Source organism: Marmota marmota, unplaced genomic scaffold (assembly GCF_001458135.2).
Source record: "Marmota marmota marmota unplaced genomic scaffold, marMar, whole genome shotgun sequence".
Classification (NCBI taxonomy): Eukaryota; Metazoa; Chordata; class Mammalia; order Rodentia; family Sciuridae; genus Marmota; species Marmota marmota.
Genome location: NW_025999982.1, coordinates 32,244,662 through 32,268,075, shown reverse-complemented (window position 1 = coordinate 32,268,075; position 23,414 = coordinate 32,244,662). Strand labels below are relative to the sequence as shown.

The following is a 23,414-nucleotide window of genomic DNA, read 5'->3' as shown; positions in this document are numbered from 1 at the left end:
CAATCAAATATGGATGCTGTTTACAAAAATAAAGAGTTCCTACTTAAATGTAGAAAATAAAAAATTACTAACGCTACCTAATAAGCCCTGTTTCAGAAAAAAAAAAAAAGATGGTTCTTTCCTTTAATTCTCATTACTAAAATGCTTTGAACTTTATTAAGATAATTTTCTTAAGAGTTTCAAAGCACCACTTCTATCAAATAGTAAATAAACTACTTCTGTTAGTACTAACATTACCATTAGTATTCCATAAATTCCATAGAAGTAAGACACATTTGTGTCTACAAAAATGAGATTCAGAAAACTATAACAATATATAAATATCATTTACAATTATATTTGAGATAAAGTAAGCCAAAAGTATTTGAACTGTTTGGTAGTTTGGCAAAAGGAAAAAGAAAAATAAATCAGTTTTGCCATAGTAAAGAGTAGCCTTTGTCTGCAAAATCAATTTACTTTGCAAAAATAAACAATCTATAATCCTGCCCAAAAGAGAGCTGTAAGTCAGTAAACTCCACTTGCTACAATGTTTTTCAGAAGAATCATAAAGGTACTTTTAAAAATTCAAATATAAGATAGCAGTAATGTTAAAAAACAAAGAAATGTTACACCCTTTTACTTTACATAATTAATGTAAGGTTTATAATTCATTAACCATAGAAATTATTTTAAAATAAATAATTATGTAAAAATAAATAACATTTTAAGAAGATAATTTACAAATTAATTTTTTCTAATCTGTTCAGTGGATTAAAAAACCATGTATAATAAACTTCAGGAAAAACTTGTTGAAGCATCTATAGCAAAAAAATGTTACCTTTACACATGCCCCCTTTACCAGCACACCACCAGCAAAAGCTTTTTCTTACCCTTTCTTTGTGTCCCTTTTCCATCTTCTCACTTATAGGCAAAGACAGGCAGGGGAAAATGCTGCTGCTTTCAAGGCAAAGTTCTAGCAGCAAGAGAGTAGACCTAAGGGTCCATGGCAAGTAGGAGAAGCATAGTATCCTAAGCTGTTATAAGCACCTTGTTTTTCTTTCCCAGTTATTAATCAGAGTTAAGCCTCTAGGCTTCTAATTGTGAGCCAAAAATGTCTTCTTCCAGGAGACAGTCTCTAAGAAGAGCTACCTGCTTCTCCTACTAGTATGCTGCATTGCCAGGGGAAGCACACTTTTAACCACTAGGATTAGTGGGGTGAATATCACTATTTAATTAGGGTCTTAAAAAGCAACATTAAGAATATGAGCTAAATTTTGAATTGTTTGTATATTTTTCAGGAGAAAAACTAAGCTAGTTTATAAAGATATCCTTGGAAGTTTCTTTTTTTTTTTTTTTTTAAGTTACACAATTTAATGAGGGACTTTTACTGAAACTACAAAAACGAGATTCAGAAAACTATAGCAATATATTTATAAACTTAGGGCAGTAAAACCTGGAATGTCATTCATATAAAAGTAATATTTGTATATTACTTGACTTGTAGTTTGCAGAAACCACTTTCTTGTCAAAGTAGTTAAAATGTTATTACACACTAATCTATTCTGGAACAACTTCCACATTTTTTTGAAGTTTATAATAAAGTTAATTATAACAAACACCTTCCTGCTTAAAAAGCTGTAGCAACTGAGCACAGCTTCTCAAAGGCCTAAAAGGTAAGACAAAGATAGTAAAGCAATCATTTACAGAGCTTATTACAGAACATGAAGGCAAAGCAAATCAGAATAGTCTTATTCTTGACTCTATACCCCAAAAAGAGATATGTGAAAATTATCTTCATGTAAGAGAAGAGGGAACAATTTAATGGAAAATATTCTCAATTATGGTTTTTAAAACAATGTAAAGATATTCCATAAGAGGTTATTACTTGTAGTTAATATGTTAAATTGTGTTGGCTTCTATAAATTCTGAGGCTAATTCTACAAATTGATCGACTTAGCTTTCTGATAAATGGTATCCCTTAAGCATCATTCCTAATACAGCTGTCAGAATCAGATTTGTGTCAGAGAGGTAGATAGTTCAAAAACCAAATCCATTTGAGGTCTTTTCATAGAAATAACTGACTTGAAGTGTCCATCAATTGCCCATACTACAAGGATGCTGTTTAACTGTATGAATTGAAGGGCTTGAATTGTATATAAAAAAAAGATAATTTGTCTTCCCACAGAAGTGATCAGAAAAAATTATTAACACACATTTATTATGATCCAGAAAAATTTTATATCTTCACACTAAACTATATGATGTAGTTTAAAAGTCTAGGTAAAAATCTATAAAGTTGGTTAATGACTTAGAAAGCAATAATTACTGTACAGTATTAGCATTAAGAAGACAAAATTAGCCCATCCAGAAAAGAAACAGAGAAAACTAAGAAAAAATTTATACATTTTCCCAGAAAAGAAGTAATAACAGTACAGTATTGGATAAAATAACAAGTATAGACTAAACAATGCATTCCTTCATTTAATCAACTCATTTGGGATTGACAAAAGATTGTTCCATATTTCTGTAAGAAAAAATATCATCAACCTAATGGTCCCATACTCTTTAAATGTTATCATTTTATTATGTTTGTATAAATGAAAGTTTTTTGGTACCAGGAATTGAAATCAGGGACACTTACCAATGAGTCACATCTATAGCCTTTTTTATTTTTTATTTTGAGACAAGGTCTCACCAAGTTGCTTAGGGCCTTGCTAAGTTGCTGAAGCTGGCTTTGAACTTGTGATCTTCCTGCCTCAGCCTCCTGAGCCACTGGGATAAGTATTCCTAACTAGTTATGAATTTAAAACCTTTTTTCATTATCTTTATCAAAATATATATTTTATTATAAAAATGAAAGATATTACTAAGATAGGGTATTGGTTAAAATTACCTTATTAGTGGCTGGTGTAGTGCAACCAATGATGCATGGACTATAACAGACACAACAGAAAGGTGGAAATAATCAAACATAACATTAATATGATGATGAAGTCCTCTGTAGAGGTTGAAGTGCAGCTTTAATGTTCGGCTACTTATTAGTTGTAAGGCGTTCAGATCACTTGCCCTATAAAAAGCAACACAATTGCATTTATTTATTTATTTATTTTCACAATTGCATTTAAATCTTTAGGAAAGCAATGTTTAGTTAAGGCTAACATTTTGTACAGTAAACTAAAACTATGAAAATCATATGCTAAATTACTTTTTTTTTTCTTTTACAGTACTGGGGATCAAATCCAGGGCCTCACGTATACCAGACAAGTGATCTACCACTGAACCATATCCCAGCCCCTGCTTAATTACTTTTTAAAAATTCAAAATGAGAGACATGTTAGAAACATCAAATTTGTATCAAGCAACAATATGAAACATATCAAGAAACTAGCCAGATTTTACTTGCACTTCTCTATTAGTCCATGATATAGGCTCTAATTATCCTCTATTAAAATGAGTCCTTTTTAAAACTGCAGGAATTAATCTCATCTTAAGTATATTTTACTCCATAGGGAATATTGCTTATTAACAGACTGCAGTATAACACAGGTTAAAATCTAGTATAAAAATCCAAAATGATACTTCAAATTATTTTTACTTTATTAAATGCTGCTAAAAATGGCAAGTCATTATTTATTATTTATAAAAGATTTTTTAATATTTAGTCTGTTGCTACATTTATGCATATAAAAATATAAAACTATGTCATAAAAATTATATCCAAATTATACCTTTTAAAAATACACACATTATAACTACTTACAGCTAATAAACTACCTATACTTATTTGGCTTACCCCACTTAAAGAATTCTGACTTTGTTAAGCAAACAAAGTAACCTTACAAAACTCTTGTAATGAACAAGTATCACAGAGGAGCAGTAGTTAATGAAATACAACATTCTTACTGCTCTATGGTAATGAAAAGGAAACCTAAAGGAGTCCTTTTAACAATATGACTATGCAGTCTTACATGCAGCCTGAATTTATCTACAATTTTGAAGAAGTAGTTCTAAAACTTCATTTAAAACGGAGGGGGGAAAGGCCTCCAAAAAGAAAATGGTTAAACAGATCTCTGATTCTTGTTTTAAATGATTAGAAGCACAATTTGTGCCTAAAATATATATTGAGATGTCGAGGTGTATGGGCAAGTTCAGGATATCCAGCCCTAAAACTTCCTCTAGGACAGAAACAATGGTCAAGCCTAAGAGTCATCAGTCTTGATAATTTTCAAGAGTATCAACAAAGGCCCACCTAAAGAATGCATAACTCATACCACTAAGAAAGATTTGCCAATGAAATAGTGGATAATACTGCAGTTATATTTAAATGCCTCATGGTAGTGGTATTATGTCAACTGTATAATTTCTAGAGTCTTATATTTCTTCATCTTATCTGATTTTGCTATCTGGAGTTGAAGGAATCAGCCTGAGCACAAAAGAGTAATAATTCTAATCACTCTCAGGAGACTCTCCCAGAAAACAGAAGTATTTCAAAATAAACAAGAAAGGATAGGCTGAATTCTGAAAAGAAAATGGGGAATCTAACATATAACAGAATGAGAACCTACACAATTTTTAACTGACTAGTATACTTACGAATAATCTCCCTCTGTGAAATGTAGATCCAAGGATAATAGAAAACTCATTTCCTCAAGGGTTTCTTCAATCTAAAGAGAAATTACAAAATGCTTTATGAATATTTAGAAAGTTAGAAATATATCTTAGAAAGTTAGAAATATACATTAATATTGACATTAAAAAGTAGGAAATATGCTTTAAGGTTTTACAAAAATATGTATCTAAATATAAATGAAGAGATGTTTACCTTTTTTTCATCCAACAACATTTTGACTTTGAAGAGCATAACATCATTTAAAACGACCTCTTCATTTTTGTACAGAATTTGAAATGTTTTACTGCAAATCAAAGAATCATGAACTGAAGCTGGAAAGGCTAAAGTCATACCTAAAATAGATAAGATATGTGATTGATAGATAAAAGACAAAATACAATAGTATAAGTACTATTCTTTTAAATTACTGTAACCTTGATTACTCCATTATAACTTTACATAGAAGTACTAGAAAATTTCTTAAAGCTCACTAATTTCTGTGATCAAAACAAATAAATACATTATAACCATTATAAAACTGTCTTATGACTAGACCTGATCTCAAAAGATAAATGAGGCAATAATTCCCACTTGAACTAGACTTTCACCCATTTAGTTGCTTTTATCAGGAGCATAAATGACTTCTGCTTTGCTAAATTCAATGGAAAATTCTTAGCCATCACTTACTTGACTTAAACTCAGCATGTAACAGTTATATATTCTCTCATTCTTGAAGTACTTCTCTAATTTGGCCTTCTGGACAACTAATTCATCGGATAATCCTTTTTACTCTTTTTTGCTAGCTCCCCACCCCTTCATCAAGAAGCAGCATAGCAGCAGTCATTAAGAACACAGAATTTAGATGTAAAATCTGGGTCTGTCCCTTATTAGACCTGTGATCTTCGTAAATTATGCTCTTTTCTCCATGCCTCACATCAAATTCTTCAGCAAACTCCATTGGATCTACCAATAAAACATTCAGTATTTGTTGAGTAAGAAAGCTAGAAACACTCAAACATAAAAACAACTACCTTTGGAAATGTTCTAAATGGAATTCTAACATCAGATAAAAAATGATTCTAAATTCCTATGGAATGATTAACAGTGAAAACTGCTTAACTGATAGCAATAAATCTTTTAAAAAGTCATATCACTGATTTACAGATAGTAAACATTTTAATTTATTCTCAAACAAACAGCAAGAGCAATAGACATAAAAATTCCTTTTAGTCATTCATTCACTTATCTAATTAGCAAATATTTCTGGAATAACTATGTGCCAGGTACTTTCTAGGTGTTAGGGATACATAATAAAATGAAAGAAATAAAAATCTCATCAGGTGTGGTGGCACATGCCTGTAATCCCAGGGGCTCAGGAGGCTAAGGCAGGAGGATCACAAGTTCAAAGCCAGCCTCAGCAAAAGCAAGGCATTAAGAAACTCAATGAGTCCTTGTCTCTAAATAAAATTAAAAATAGAGCTGGGGATGTGGCTCAGTGGCCAAGTGCCCCTGAGTTCAATCCCTGGTACCCCAAAATTAAAAAGAAATATAAATTTCTGATCTCATAAAGCTTATATTCTAATGGGGAAGGGGAATAGAGAATTTTTTAAAAATCAGTAAATAATACAATATGAAAGTAATAACTACTATGGAGAAAAAAGAGAGAACAAAGAAGGATGAGTAAGACAGGCATTTTGAACAGAAAAGTCAGGCAATGTTTTCTTAAGAAAACATTGTTCAGCAGAGAACATAATAGATTCTTTCCCCTATTGCATGCTGCTCCTTCTTCAATCCTGCTGAAGAGGTTTATTCTCTGGAGAGGATAACACAGAAGCCTTCTGAACTCAAAGTCACCTGGCAAAACTCGGAGCACAATTATACGAGTATAGGCATATTATATGCTAAATGCAAATATTCCCAGATTTTTTTCCTCTACTGTGCTCCTAAAAAACTGGTAGCTATATTCTTCTTCTCCAGTGAAAACTGATAGGAGATAGACAAGAGCGTTCTCTGATAATTTAAGAACTTTCAAGAACTTATCCTATATGCAACCAAACTAACTAGCTAGCCTACCACAGTTTCATAAATGTTGACAGAAGAAATAAGACTCTTGGCCAAAAGACAGAAATATTTTATAATTCTTGAAAAGCAAGCAACATGAACTTTTTGTTTATTATCAGTTCACCTTATGCCCACTCCTGCAAGACCTAAGAGAATGACATGCAGGCAGACCAAGGTGGGTATTATGCATGCAATGGGTTTCTGGTCACAACTAAGGAACTCTAATTTTAGGAAACTTCTATCGTTTATAAGTAGTTAGAAGAAAACCTGTCTAAACTTTGCACCAGAGGTCAACAATATCATTATTTTTACTGGACAGTGAAAAGTTTACCCTATGCTGTAGAATAAGATACTATAATTTCCAAAGATGTGTGCTACAAAAGCTTACTTTTGTTATTCTGTATTACAGACTTTTTAGTATTTCTGCTTACAAAATGTAAGAAACATGGAAACGCTACAAAATTTTCAACAATGTACAAGGTAAAATTTTAGCTTAATAGTTTTTTTAAAAATTTTGTTTTTAGTTGTAGACGCACACAATACGGTGAGGATCAAACTCAGTGCCTCACACATGCTAAGCAAACATTTTACCACTGAGCCACAACCCCAGACCTTCTTAATAATTCTTGACAAGGGAACTTTGAACAACAATGAAAAATATAGACGGTGACATCAAAGATTATTTATCAAATGACTTGTCATCTCTCCAAAGTGAAGATCAAAGAGACAAGTCCCATGTATATTCTCAAAAATCAGTCCCCGTTTCAACTGAGGCCTATCAGACATTTGAAGAAAGACTGGATTAGGTGTGCCTTAAAAGATAGATATGTTGAAGTCTGTCATCTGATCGATCTCTGCTGCCACCTAAGGACAAATTAAAAACTTGAACAGATTCTTTTCAGTACTAGGATTGTTGGAGGGTGCCCTAATAAGATTGCTGTTTATTGCCTTACATCATTTTTTCATTGCCTTATAGGGTATCTTTTCTATTTTGTTATGCTGCTGAGAGTTGGAGGAAGGTAAGTTTTGATGTAATATCTTGGAAATCCAATACTTTATCATATTATAGCCTTGCTGGAAGTCCCTAATGTGGTGAACTCTACATTTTTGATATTACCAACGAACTTCCTCAAAGGGAATCTTAAAACCTTTTTGATATATAGAAGTATACTATAACCCAGAAACTGTTCAGCTTTCTTATTCTGGGAACCTATTATGGTTTAGATGTGAAGTGTCCCCCAAAAGCTCATGTGTGAGAAAATGCAAGAAGGTTTAGCAGAGAAACGATTGAGCAATAAGAATCTTGATCCAATCAGTGAATCAATCACCCTGATGGGATTAACTGAGTGGTGGATGAAGGTGGGTAGGGTGCGGCTAGAAGATGTAGGTCCCTGAGGGCATGCCTTTGTGGTATTATTTTGTTTCTGGTGAGTGGAGCCCCCTTTTTGCTTCTGATCATCATGTGAGCCACTTCCCTTTGTCACGATGTATTGCCTTACCTTGAGCCCCAAGGAATGGAGCTAGCTGGCTATGGACTGAGACCTCTGAAACCATGAGCCCCCAGATAAACGTTTCCTCCTACGTCTTTTAGTCATAGCAATGAAAAAGCTGACTAAAACAGAGCCTTTTAAAAATAGCAGTAGTATTTCAGCTTTCTTACCCAACTGGGTTTGTGCTTGCTATTTAGTTTTGCTACACTCAACCAGGTATTTCCTTGGGATACATTCATAACTGATAAAATTATAGAGAAAGCAAAAGGATTATTAACAAGAAAGGCAGGATGAGCATTCTAAAAGTCAGGAGGATTTGAAGATACTGGTAGTAAATTTCTTAAAGCGTTGAATCCCTAGGTATTCATTATTTTTTATAATTGTTATTATATAATTTCAAGATGTATAACACAGTTCACAATAAAAACTACTGTGTCATGCATTATTCTAAGTTAAACAGAGTGAATTCAACTAAATCAAACAAATTATCTTATGTGACCTCATCTAATTCTGCAAATTATACCTATATCAAGTGTTAAGAGAGGATAGAATGCTACACAAACAGAAATGAACTTTATGGAGTGAGAAGAGGCTGCTGACAATATAGTTTTTGAGTTGAAATGCTATGAAAGAGAGTAAAATAAAGATAAAAAGAACATTTCAGGAAGAAGGAAGAGAAATTTCCTCTCCCCAGTCCTGTTCTACCTCTGAGCTACATCACCAATCCATTAATTTTTGAGATGGGGTGTCCCTAAGTTGCACAGGCGGGGCTTGAACTTGCCAATATCTTGCTTCAGCCTCACCCATAGCTAGGATTATAGGCGTGAGCCACTGTATCTGAAAAGAACACATATTTCTTGAAGGCAAGGTACATGTCTCACATATTTCTTACTTCATATACTATTATGAACATGATTAGCACTTACGTATGTATTGAAATTAGAATCCAACAGTGCAAAATATTATGAGGTTTCTCAAAAAACTAAAAATAGAACCACATAAAGACCCAGAAATTCTACTTCTGGGTATTTATCCCAAAGAATTAGAAACAGGGTCAAGCCCAGCTCCCAGACCCACCCACACAGGCCTGTGCGGAGCCCAGGTACACGGCGGGCTGGGTCCACCCGTTTCCCGGAGGGGAAGACACTTGCCAGAGCCTAGCCTCTGGTTGAGGATCACCCCTCTGACCAGTGGACTACCACAGGAGCCGAGATCCAGTCCAGACCGCCCATTCCAGCCCACACAGGTTCCAGGCTCTCAGTAGGCCCAGTTAACCCCTCCCCTGGCAGGGCAGATACTCTCCAGAGCCTAGCCCCTGGCGCAGGACTGCTCCTTCCAACCAGCAGACTACCACTAGGGGGTCAAGTCCAGCGGCCCAGATCTACCCACTCCAACTATGCAGGTACCAGATCCAGGATGCAGTAGCATCCATTGAAGGACAACAGCAGGGTCTGGAAGGCCAACATCAAGGTGAGGTACAGACAATCTGCATGGGTATTATAAGAACTTAGGGAAGAAACTGTAATATCTCAGATTCACACAGCAAGAAAGGAAGTCACATAGACAACATGAAAAAACAAGGGAGAAAAGTGCCCCAAACAAACCAGGATACTATAATAACAGAACCTACGGACAGTGAAGTTGATGAAATGTCAGAGAAGGAGTTCAGAAGGGTCGTAATTAAAATGATCTGTGAATTAAAGAATGACCTAAATGAGCAAATACAAGCAAAGATTGATCACTCCAACAATGAAACAAGAGAGCGAATACAGGTAGCAAAAGATAACATCAAAAGAGAGAGAGAGACCCTGAAAAAAAAAAACAGTCATAAATCCTTGAAATGAAGGATACAATAAATCAAATAAAAAAACTCAATAGAAAGCATAACCAACAGACTAGATCACTTGGAAGAAAGAACGTCAGATAATGAAGACAAAGTAAACAATCTGGAAAATAAAGTTGATCACACAGTGAAGAAAGTTAGAAACCATGAATTATGAGACAGCATCAAAAGACCAATCTAAGAGTTATTGGGAAAGAGGAAGGCACAGAGTTTCAAACCAAAGGAATGCATAATCTCTTCAATGAGATAATATCAGAAAATTTCCCAAGCATAAAGAACAAATAGGAAAACTAAATACAAGTGGCTTACAGGACACCAAATGTACAAAATTACAACAGATCTACACCAAGGCACATTATAATGAAAATGCCTAGCATACAGAATAAGAATAGAATCTTAAAAGCTACAAGAGAGAAGAATCAGATCACATATAGGGGGAGACCAACTCGTATCTCATCAGATTTTTCAATCCAGAGACCTCAAAGCCTGGAGATCATGGAACAACATATACCAAGCTCTAAAAGAAAATGGATGCCAACCAATAATATTATATCCACCAAAACAAAGTTTTAGATTTGATGATGAAATAAAAACCTTCCATGATAAATAAAAGTTAAAAGAATTTACAACTAGAAAGCCTGCACTACAGAACTAGAAGAGGAAATAAAAAACAATGATGAAATCAGCAGAGGGAGGGATTACACTTTTAAAGGAAAATCTAAGCAGAGGAGAAACCAAGTCACATTAAATACCAAAAATAAACAGAAATGGCTGGGAATATGAATCATGTCTCAATAACACCCCTGGATGTTAATGGCCTAAACTCAGGAGTCAAAAGACATAGACTAGCAGATTGGATTAAAAAAAAAAAAAAGACCCAACAATATGCTGCCTCCAAGAGACTAATCTCACAGAAAAAGACATTCGTAGACTGAAGGTGAAGGGTTGGGAAAAATCATACCACTCACATGGACTGTGGAAGCAAGGAGGGGTTTCCTCAAAAAGGATAAAGAAGGACACTACATACTGCTCAAGGGAACCATACACCTACAAGACTTAACAATTATAAATATATATGCCCCAAACAATGGAGATGCTATGTTCATCAAACAAACTCTTCTCAAGTTCAAGAGTGAAACAGACCACAACCCAATTTTGGGTGACTTTAACATACCTCTTTCATCACTAGATAGGTCTTCCAAACAAAAGGTGAATAAAGAACTATAGAACTCAATAATACAATCAATAACTTAGACTTAACTGACATATGTAGAATATTCCAATATTCAACGAGAGAATATACTTTTTTCTCAGCAGCACATGGATTGATTCTTCTCTAAAAAGACCATATAATATGCCACAAAGCAACTCTTAGCAAACATAAAAAAGTAGAGATATTACCCTGCATTTATCAGATCATAATGGAATGAAATTAGAAATCAGTAATAAAATAAGAAATAAAATCCACTCCAACACCTGGAGACCAAAAAATATACTACTGAATCAACAATGGGTTACAGAAGACATCAAGGAGGAGATTAAAAAGTTTTTAGAGGTGAACAACACAAATACAACATATCGAAATCTCTGGGACACTATGAAAGCAGTTCTAAGAGGAAAGTTCATTGCATGGAGTTCATTCCTTTAAAAGAAGAAAAAGTCAACAAATAAATGACTTAACATTATATCTGAAAGCCCTAGAAAAAGAAAAACAAATCTACACCAAAAGCAGCAGAAGACACAAAATAATTAAAATCAGAGCTGAAATCAATGAAATTGAAAAAAAGAAACAATTGAAAAAACTGACAGAACAAAAAGTTGGTTCTTTGAAAAAATAAATAAAATTGACAGACCCTTAGCCATGCTAACAAAGAAGAGAGAAAAATCAAATCACTAACATATGTGATGAAAAAGGAAATATCACAACAGACACTACAGAAATACAGAAGATAATTAGAAATTATTTTAAAAACCTGTACTCCAATAAAATAGAAAATATCAAAGGCATTGACAAATTTCTAGAGTCATATAATTTGCCCAAATTGAATCAGGATGATATACACAATTTAAACAGACCAATTTCAAGTGATGAAATAGCAGACACCATCAAAAGTCTACCAACCAAGATAAGAACCATATGATCATCTCAATAGACGCAGAAAAAGCATTTGACAAAATACAGCACCCCTTCATGTTCAAATCACTAGAAAAACTAGGGATTACAAGAACATATCTCAACATCATAAAAGCTATTTATGCTAAGCCCCAGGCCAACATCATTCTAAATGGAGAAAAAAAGTTTTTCATGCGTGTCTTTTAGCAGGTCTCCGAAGGTCTCTTCAATTAGTTGTTTTATTTTCCTTTATTTCTTAAATTATGAATGGGTATTTGATTTGTCATATTTTTAAAAATTAATTTTAAATCATTGTTTTAATTGTACACATTTATGGGGTACAGTGTGATAATCCAATAGATGTTTATAATACATAATAATCAAATCAGAATAATTAGTGTTGATAATCATGATTCTCTAGTTCTGTTGTACTTCTACATTGTTATTACCAAAGGGTCTTAGAAAAAACACCCAAATCTGTGTGTACTCAATTTATTGTTTTGAGTTTAAAACTCTCCTTTTAAAAAATATTTGATAGATGATAATCCTCCATGAAGTTAGGAACCATATTTGTCTTTATATTGCTTTAACTTAGGAATAAGTGCTATGTCTCACATATAACAGGTACTCATGTACTGAATAAATTACCTTTCATCTAACTTCTTAATTTAGTGCCCTACTTCCTTGTTCAAATAACTATTTTCATTTTGCCTATCAGTTATCTGCTAACCCAAACACTCAGAGCTACAATTTTAGAGACAGCATCATTGGAAGTCTATAAATACACCCATTTATATTTTATTTCTATCACTATCTTTCTGCATTTCCATTTTCCTTTGTTAAATAGTTAGCATTGGTATTTCTTGTTTATTTTGTGAACAATGAAGCATTCATTCAAACATAATTAAGTCTAAAGATTAGTAACTAGGAGATATTAACATAAATAAGAACAATGCCTGTTTTCAGAGTTCCCAGTCTCGTTTGGATAGGAACATTCAAGCAAATAATTTCAGTACAATGTGTTAATCTCTTAACTGTCTATTTCAGAAAAACAAAGCAAATGACAATGTAATTATCATCATCTCTTTAAGCCAGTAAAAAGATAATGACAATGACAGAATGAAGCTCTTGAATCTGAGGAAAGCAAAATAGAGACTTATAATGCCAAAGATTAAAGTTTCATAATCCATGCAAAGTTTACTGAAACATAAAACCTTACAACTTGAGACAAAACTAATGGCTGTTTAGATTATTTGGTTACTGATAATGGTAATAGATTAGCGACATAATATGAATTGTATCCAGTTAACTATTTGTTTGCACTTTATTTCCATATTGTTCTTTAATGTGCTTGATATTTGATTGTTGTAGAATTACATTTCTGAGAAAAATTTCATAACATGGTAAGAGCAAAAAGAAGTATACAGAAAGTGTTATAATCACATAGCAGAGGAAACTTTTAGCTGCCTTAGGGGAGTTATTTGTGGTTTAAAAAAGAAGTAATAAGGAGGGGAGAGCCTATAAACTATATGAAGTAAGTTAGAACCCATCATATTTGAAAACTAGAAGTGGTTCCATAGAATCCACATGGAGAATCTTGGGAAATAAAATTACATAGGTATCCTAGAGTTAATCATGAAAAATCTTAAGAATTCAGTAGAACTATCCCAACATGTTAGTGGCTCTCAAAAGAGGGCCCTGAAGCCGGGCACAGTGGCACATGCCTGTAATCCCAGGAGCTCAGAAGGCTGATGCAGAAAGATTGTAAACCTCAGCAATTTCGTGAGACCCTGTCTCAAAAAAGAAAAAGAATGCCCTCAAAAGTTGGTTCTTAGACAAAGTTTAAGGAGAAAATGGGGAAGAAAGATATGATTCTGTCTGCAGCAGTTCAAAATATTTGCACCTTTAGTACAAGTGGCCAAATAACCATTGCTAAGACAAAGCAACAAGACAACCTTATTTGTTAGAATCCTCATATGAACTATGGATTTTGTTTGAGCCATTTAAGGCAGGGAAGCTGCTTTTCTGGGAACTCCTGGGTGAAATTCCCCAGTTGGAGAAAGACCAGAACATGCTGGCACCCTGCCTTAGCTCACAGCCCTAGGTTCAAAAGCAGCTGCCCAGAGATGGGCATAACTTGCCAAGCTCCATACAAATTGTTTTCCCCACTCTTATAATATTTTCCTGAAGAAGCTCCTTCCTGAGTTCCTTTGGGTGTTCCACTATAAATAAAGCATTCATGGGCTTTTCTCTGTTATGATCAGATCTATCAGGTCCTCTTCCACTATATCAGAATTGCACGTCTAAATCAACAGTTTTCTCAATAACAAAATAACTAGGGCTGGGGATGTGGCTCAAGCGGTAGCATGCTGGCCTGGCATGCGCGGGGCGCTGGGTTCGATCCTCAGAACCACATACAAATAAAATAAAGATGTTGTGTCCACTGAAAACTAAAAAATATTAGAAATTTCTCTCTCTTTCTTAAAAAAAAAAATAACTAGACATTCCATGTCTTTTTAGAAACTTAAGATCATCCTTCTTTATGTTGGCTATTCATTTCGACTTAATGAACGTTTTCCCTCTATGCTCCCACAAAAATGCAAATGTTGTTTACTTCTTTTCAACCATTGGAGTCCTTTTATTTGGTACTGGGAATTGAACCCTGGGGCCCTCAACCACTGAGCCACATCCCCAGCCTGTTTTTGTATTTTGTTTATAGACAGGGTCTCACTGAGTTGCTCCGGGCCTTGTTAAGTTGCTGAGGTTGGCTTTGAACTTGTGATCCTCATGCCTCAGTCTCTTGAACCCCTGGGATTACAGGTGTGCAACACCACTTCCAGCCAACATCTGGAATCTTAATGAAGAGTTACAAACAGGATATGAAATAGGAAAAGTCTGAAAGGTGGGGAGATAGAAATTTTGAAAAAAAGAAGATTTCTTATATATTTATTAAAAATGAGGGGTCTCTCAGCATTGCTAAAATAGGACACAGAGCTTAAAATGTATTATTTTAAATTACAGAGATGGTCAGAGAAAGGAAGTAACATCTCTTTTAAAAGGTAGACGGTGAAGAAGAGAGGAAGTAGTATAAATAAGATAAACTGACTTTTCTCTCAATGAAGCCTATGAACAATGTCTATATAGAGGTAACCATCAGAACTAGAGAAATAGTTAAAAGTTATTGCATTTAGAGAATAAATTAGGGTTTTCTATAGCTTTCTAGATTAAGATATCTTTTAACCATTTGCCTATAATTAGACAAAAAAATATTTTCAGAAGATGGAAAAATTGAAAAGCGGACAAAAAAATACATTTAATTTTAAAACATAATTCATACTAGAAATGAGAAGTTATTCTTTGAACATTTTATGGAAACTGTACATATCATTTCAAACTGAATGAGCGTCTTACAACCAGCAATCCTTCTCTGTTGTCAAAGTCCATGAAAGCTTTCTTATTAATCAATTTCAAAAGCCCTATAAATTCTCATTGTCTTTCATAACTGTCATTTTAAATGATATCAGTTATTTCCTGATCCAAACCTCTCACTGTTATTAAAATCTCGTGTTGGAAATAATTTAAACCTATAGCAATAAGCTGTGAAACAGCATGTAATTCCTACTGCAACTCACAGATAGAAAACAATATTATTTCTTCTTTTTCCTAAGAGTTCCAGAAATATTTAGAAGGTAAAGGAACTATGATAAAATATATTATCTATGGAAAAACATTGAGATGAAAGTATAAATTAACGTTAGAAGAAAAATAGGATGGGTAATAAAAAGCAGAGAGAAAATCCAAGCACTCAGAAGAAAAAGAATTTTTAGAAAATAAGTAAAAGAAAATTGACACAAAGGATAAAAAAGAAACTATCCTACATAAAGATATTTGTTATCAAGGATGAGGCTAGAAATCAAAGTATTTAATAAAAGAAAGCTATGTACAGAAAATTTCTGAAGACAAAACACTTTTGAAAAGATACCTTTTCTTAACAAATTTGCTAATGGATCTAACCAATACTTGTGAGCCTCTTAGTATGATGCCACACTCCATCAACTACTTCCCTCTATGATTTTCATATTAATTTAATACTTGACATGATAAGGGATATTCAGGGTACACTGGCAGGGAATATCAGATTACTTTTCCATATTCAGATTACCTTACCATAGAGGCTTCCAGAGGTAAAATAAGACTGAAAATCTGTGGAATCTACATACACATAAAGATAAAGCAATCATGTTGAAAATGGTCTTGGCTGGTGAAAAATAGTATATCTCACAATTTGTTCAGGGTCACTATTTGTATAGCTCTGCAAATGACATTCTACTTTGTTATTGCTTGCTATCAGGAAAAACAAGATGTTCTAAATTGGGAGATTTAAAAGTAAAACAAGTCAACACAATTTGGAATAAAAAGATCTTGAAAAGTCACATTTGGTCTTATATTTCAGACAGGACAGAAAAATTTTGTTATTTTGACAAAGAATGAGGAAAATGTTCAAAAGAGATCCTCTCTATATATATTTTTTTCTTGTCCATAATCTAGTTACTGTGTTACTATTTTGACTGCTGTAACTTAAATAAAAAGCATGTAATCTCTTAAAATTTTCTGGTATAACGCTATTAAGAACAAACCTACAGTTAATGTTTCTACATATATGCTAAAACTGTACCTTACTAAGGTTATTTTCTTAAACCAGAATTTCTTTTATAGACTGCTGTTTTCCATAAACTATTTATTTTTTAAAAATATTTTCTTTCCACATATTAGTAAACTAACAGGTCATCCATATTTCACAGTCATGGTTGCTATTAAGTCATTTGATAATTTATTTATAATGCCCTTCCTTACTTTCAAATCACCAATCAAAAAGCAGAGCTAGAGAAAATGTTTCCATAAAGTTTAGGTCAGGATAACTTGTCAAGAAAAGAGAAAACATAACATTATCATGAAGTAAATATGTTAAGTATTTACTTCATATTCTTCATTACTTCATATTTGTTTTTCATATTCAACCAAACTAAATACTGATATTGTTGGATATTGTTAATTCTATCTTCTACACCAACCTAAATATCTGACAAGATTTAACTTTCAAATGTTAGATTTTTCCCCGTCATTAATAATATGGTTATTAATTCTAACATCCACATCTTTCTTGAAGTTACTATGCGTAATACCATGCCTAGTTAAAATTTCTAGTCCTCTGAGTTAGTCATTTAGAGTCTGAGAAAAATAAGGTAAAAATAATTCTATGAATAAAACAGGCACTAAATGATAAAACTAACAATTAAATGTTTCAATTGTATTATGGTTTATATACGGAATGTCCCCAAATTCTCATGTGGAAAGCATGGTCCTCAAGGCAGCAAGGTTCAGAGGTGGGGCTTTACTGATTGGATCATGAGGGCTATGAACTCATCAGTGATTAATCCATCAAACAGATATAATGGATTAATCCACTGATTGCTGAATGAACTACTGAAAGGTAGTGAATTACTGGGGTATGCCGTGGGATGATTTATTTTCTCTCAAGCATCAACTCCCTGTTGTTGCATAGCTGCCATGAACTAAGCAGCTTTCCTCTGCCATGCCGTTCCATCATGATATTTCTTCCTTGGAGCCAATCCACTACAATTGAATCCTTTGAAACCATGAGTCAAAATAAATCTTTCCTACACTAAATTGTTCAGTCTTATGTCTTATTCTCTTAAATAGAATTTTTTCTCATTTAACTAAATAATTGCACACCAAACATTAAAAAAGCAATATTATTTTTTTTTCATTTTTGGGGGGGATTCATGAAAGTGAACCAAAATACAATAATATTAACTTTAGTATATATTATTAATTCAATTCAAAAAATCTCTCAGGTCCTCACATGAGAAAACCTTCAGTTGTTTGGAATTAATATTCACAGGTTTGACTTTATTTCTCTTGAAACTTCATGATAATAAAGAAGAAACTGATTCTAGATAGGAAATTCATTACTTAAGAGTAATTAACCTGGGTGACGGATGTAGCTCAGTGGCAGGATGCTCACATGATATGCATGAGACCCTGGGTTCAATTCCTCCACAAAAAAAGTAGTTAGCCTACTTAACCTTCTTGACATCTATGTCATATACCTTTCCATCTTGAAAAATATCTCAAAACTAAGTCAGAGATTTCTATTTTTTTCAACCGGCAATTTCATGAGATAATAATGGAGCAAAAAATTCCATCTACTAGATTTAAAAAAGTTCAAAGTAGAGTGCCAAATCTGTATTTTGTAGTATCAGTTATTCCCTTTGTGTTTCTTGAAAGTAGACTTACCAAAGAAGGCCTGTTATGACAATAAGATATAACACTAAGATATATGCCAAGCTGGGTACGGTGGCTCATGCCTGTAATCCCAGCAGCTCAGGAGGCTGAGACAGGAGGATAGCAAGTTCAAAGCCAACCTCAGCAAAAGAGAGGTGCTAAGCAACTGAGTGAGACCATGTGTCTAAATAAAATACAAAATAGGGCCAGGGATATGGCTCAGTGGTTGAATAGCCAAGTTCAACTCCAGGAACCCCCCCTTTCCCCATAAAATATACATATATACATATATATAAAATGTATATATATGCGTCAAAGCAAGATGAACACCCCCGTCCTTTCAGAGAACAAGTTATCTTTCTTATATTTTTTTGACTATAAGTAACAGACTTCCCTGAGCATTTTGATAGTCTTCAGAAAGAATCAACTCTCCATAATGTCCAGTTTATCAAAATTTAACATTTCCTAGCAGTTTAATATTCATAGAATGATTAAAAACAAACATCCTAAACAGTTCAAATTCCCAGCAAACATTAAGTTTCAAAGATTGATTGAATCATGCTCAGACTAGATTTAATGTTAGGTGTGTATTATTTTTATAATGCTTTGAAAGCTAGTAATATCAGATTTACAACTGATATAGCAACTCTGTACAATGTTTCATTAACCATTCCTAAATATATGGAATAAAACAGAACGCAGCTTTAGTGTCCCTTATCTAAAATGCTTGGGAACAAAAATGTTTTTGGATTTCTAATTTTTTAAGATTGTAGAATATATGCATATACATAATAAGATACCTTGGGGATAAGACCCAAATAAAAACACAAAATTCACTTGTACTTCATATACATCTTATACATATAGCCAGAACGTAATTTTACACAATATATTTAGAGCACCTCCATTTTGACTGCAACCTGTCACTTGAGGTCAAGCGTGGAACTATCTGCTTGTGGTGTCCTATTGGTGCTCAAAATGTTTCATATTGTAGAGCACTTTTGATTTTGTTTTTTGGATTAGGGAAGCTCAACCTATATGCTGCACTCGGGAACTTAAAAATAGCCACAGATTATGTGAAGGTCATTAGTTTTAGCTTAAACACTTAAATACTAAAGTCTCTCCAAAGAAGTAAATAAATAAGAACTGTAATAACTTGTTTATTCTGTATCTTCCTACATTGCCTTTTGGCTCTGTTTTCTAATTAGATTTGCTAGCCCAGGGAAAAACTTGTTTAACACAATGTTGTCAAAATGCATATTATCAAATTTAATCATAAAATACATTTATGAATTTAGGTCAAATTACATGTGCATATTCACTTATGTTTTAAAATTCCATCTCACATGATATATTGATCCTATTATTATTATGTTTTCATTCAGCTTTTGTAAACATTCTTCTATGCATTCATGGTAAGAAATCCAAAACACATGATAACAAATCTATTCTACTGAGTTCCTAAATATATTTCTTACAAGGAATATTGTAATGATGTTTGGTATCTTATATTTATAATGAACAAAAAAAACAGGAATGTTTAAGAAAAGTTATTGACCATTATAATATTACTCCAGACTTGTTTTTAACTTGAAAATATTCCTTGGCTTACCTGTTGCTTGCAATAAACTGGCTTCTACTCTGTGGGGAATTCTTGGTGGAATTTTCATATATGCACGAATCTGGTAAAAACTAAAGAAAAACGAGGAAGTGATTTTAAAACAGATTTTAAAATATGCTGTGCTTCAACATCTACATATGTGTTAAACTAACAAAGTTAATCTAATACACCTGTAATCCATGCGGCTCTGGAGACTAAGGCGGAAGGATTGCAAGTTCAAAGCCAGCCTCAGCAACAGCAAGGGACTAAGCAACTCAGGGAGACCCTGTCTCTAAATAAAAAATTAAAAATAGGGCTAGGGATGTGGCTCAGTGGTTGAGTGCCCCTGAGTTCAATCCCAAATGTGAAATGTGAGATAATTAAGAACAAAAATCAAATGAGCTAGAGGCCTGGAATCAAAGGAAAGTAAAAATTTCTAGGAATTTTTCAACATCCATGTTAAGGGAAGGAACCTTTGTACACCATTGGTGAGAATGTAAATTGGTGTGAATTTAAATTTCTTTGGATACATACCCAGAGTGGGACTGCAAGATCATATGTAGTTCCATTGTGAGGCACCTCCATATGGTTTTCCACAATGGCTTACTAATTTACCTTTCCGCCAATGGTGCACAAAGGTCCCTCTATTCCATATGCTCAGCAGTACCTGGTATATTGCTGTTGTTGTTCTTTTTGATAATAGCCACTCTGTTGCAGGTCATGGTGGTTTGCGTGCATGCGCGCACATCTGTGTATGTGTGTGTGTGTGTGTGTGTGTGTGTTTGGTTCCATATGAATTTTAGAATTATGTTTTCTATTTCTGTGAAAAATGACATTGGATAAATGTAGATACTCAAGTCCCTTATATAACATGGTGCAGTATTTGCATATAACTGATATATTATATCTTCGCATACACTTTGAATCATCTCTAGAGCACACGCATGCACACACACAAATGACTAATTATTGAAGACCTACCTATGTGATAGACAGTGGGTTAGGTACTAAAAATACGGGGGAAAAAAAAACAAAACAAAAAAGCAAAACGCTAAAAGTAAATACATTATTTTAAATGAAGTTTACTTTTCACTTCGCATTTATGAGAGCAATCTATTATTGTAAATATATGTTTTATGAAAAGCAGTGATATTTTAAAGGCATAAACATTTAAAATGAACATAATGTTAAAATGTGCATGTTAATAAATTTTTAGAAAAAAATATCAAGTAGAAAAATCAAATTTAAAAATAAAAGGATAAAATACTTCTATTTTAAGGGCTGTTAGGGTAGGTTATTCAGAACAACCTCTTGCTAAAGACAACTAAATTTATAATGTAAACTATAAGAATATATCTTATAAAATTACTGAAGAACTGACAAGATAGTATGGGCATTACCAATCCAAATTTACAGGAAGAAAAAATAGCAATGAGGTGGGCAAAGCAATGAAGCAGTTTTTGTTCTGAGAGCATTTGCTGATATATTTCAGAGATCTTAATCTTGATTTTTAAAACCTAGATAATATTCTCAAAATATAAACAATTTAAAAATAGAAAACAACAAAAAAGAAAAAAAAAAGGATAGTATGAATAAACAGCTTACAGAAAAAAGAATGCAAATCATTCTCAAATATATGGATGTTCAACTTCTAATTTATAATTAAAAATGAAAAAAACTATAACAGGATATCCTTTCTCACCTATCAGACTGACTAAAATTCAACAGTTGGCAAAACATTCTGCTGGAAAGGGTGTTGGCAAATAGGGAATTCTCCTACACTCCTGTTGGGAATGCAAAATGGTGCAATCCCATAAATACAGTACTTTGACAAAAGGAGTAAAAGCACATAGACAGCCTTTAATTTAGCAAACCACTTTTAAGACCATATCCCAAAAATACTATGGCAAAAATTATTAAATGATGTATGAAGAAGGCTATATTCATTGTATCATTAATTGTAATAGCAAAATAATAAAACAAAAAACAAAACATTCATCAATATAAGAATTATGAATAAACAAGGGTACAACTTTACAATGATGCAACCATGCAAACATAATAAGGACTGGAAGTATCAGTTTATCCAAAGGAGTGACTTCTAAGATAATTTTAGCGAAGTACAGAAAGTACGTATACTATGTACTTATGCTGTAGGGTATAACTATTATTTGCTTATATTTTCAAAAGAAAAGAAATGAAAGAATATAACAAAAAATTGTTGAGAGCCACAGCCGAAAGGGCCCCAGAAAACTTCCAGCTGCCTGCAAACTTCCAGCTGCCAGCAAACTTCCAGCTGCCAGCTGATGATTGGCTCACAGCGGCCCCAGCAAACTTCTAGCTGCCAACTGATTGGCTCCTCTGCGGTGATACTCATTGGGTTGTTTCCCTGCCCTTTCAGACCACGGAGCTGCTCATTGGGGGACTTTTTTTGGCTCCGCCCACACGACCCAGCCAATTGGCCTCAAGAGCAAGAGGAGTGGGGGAGGTTGAGAGGCTTGTGGGAAGCCGGTGGTGGCAGTTGGGCTCTGAAGGTTTTCCTGAAGAGCTGTGTGGTGCGGTATGTGTGTTCTAAAAATAAAGTTCATTTCTTTTGACAAGTGGCTCCTGAATTGTGCCCAGCCAGACTGCGGTATTTGGTGGGCCGCATGGGGAATGACTGAGGGTGAGTGATAAGGTAAACTGCTCGCCCGAGGGCAGGGTGAGAGGATGGGTAGCCATTTTAAGATTCTTCTTTTGTTTTGTTTCGCTTTTGCTTTAAGTTGCCTGTCCCTGGAAATGAGTGAGACAGAAGAAAAACCGCTCACATCTGAGGAAAAACTATTTGCGTCTGAGGAACAGATAGGGAGAAAGGACAGATGGACATTTCAGGAGGATAGAAAGGCTGATATAATGATTTTGTGTTGTTCCATTTTTGTTTCATTTTGTCTCGGTTTTGTTTGGTGTTATCTTGTTGGGTTGTATTATAGTAGAAATACGGGATCAGAAATTAGTAAAAAAACAAACCAAAAGAGTGTTAAGTAAATTGTTAGAGGAAGGAGACATCCCAGTAAAATCAAGAGCAGTCAGGGCATACGTTGATACAATACAAAAATGTAGCCCATGGCTTTTTAAGGAGGAGTTGTTAAATATATCACAATGGAACCATCATGGTAAAGATTTAAAAAGAATAGAAAAGAAAAGCCCAGGGACTCTGCCAGTTGGCACATTGCCATTGTGGACGTTCGTATCTTGTTTGCTTAGTCCAAAGCCTTCAGTTCAGACAATGGTAGAGGAAGGAGAAGACATATTCATTCAAGTAAAAGAGAAGGTCTCTCAAGTTAGTCAGAGGAAAAGATTCAAGTAAAAGAGAAGGTCTCTCGAGTTAGTCAGACAGACAGAGAAAGAAAGTGTAAAACAGAAAAAGCCATCAG

The 23,414-nt window shown here is 33.8% G+C and overlaps 1 protein-coding gene across 14 annotated transcripts in view; it reads right to left on the bottom strand.

Annotated features, from left to right (window-relative positions):
- Positions 1-23,414, bottom strand: part of Fam135a (family with sequence similarity 135 member A) — a 114,832-nt gene that overhangs the window by 59,649 nt on the left and 31,769 nt on the right. For 12 of the 14 annotated variants that reach the window (XM_048805617.1, XM_015487898.2, XM_048805619.1 and 9 more), the window contains 4 exons: positions 20,014-20,093; positions 4,802-4,941; positions 4,573-4,643; positions 2,873-3,046 (listed from right to left, as the gene is read on the bottom strand). In XM_048805617.1, coding sequence (XP_048661574.1) covers positions 2,873-3,046; positions 4,573-4,643; positions 4,802-4,941; positions 20,014-20,093 — 465 coding nt within the window. The remainder of the gene's footprint in view (positions 1-2,872; positions 3,047-4,572; positions 4,644-4,801; positions 4,942-20,013; positions 20,094-23,414) is intronic. The other 2 variants (XM_048805625.1, XM_048805626.1) reach the window with 1 other exon arrangement.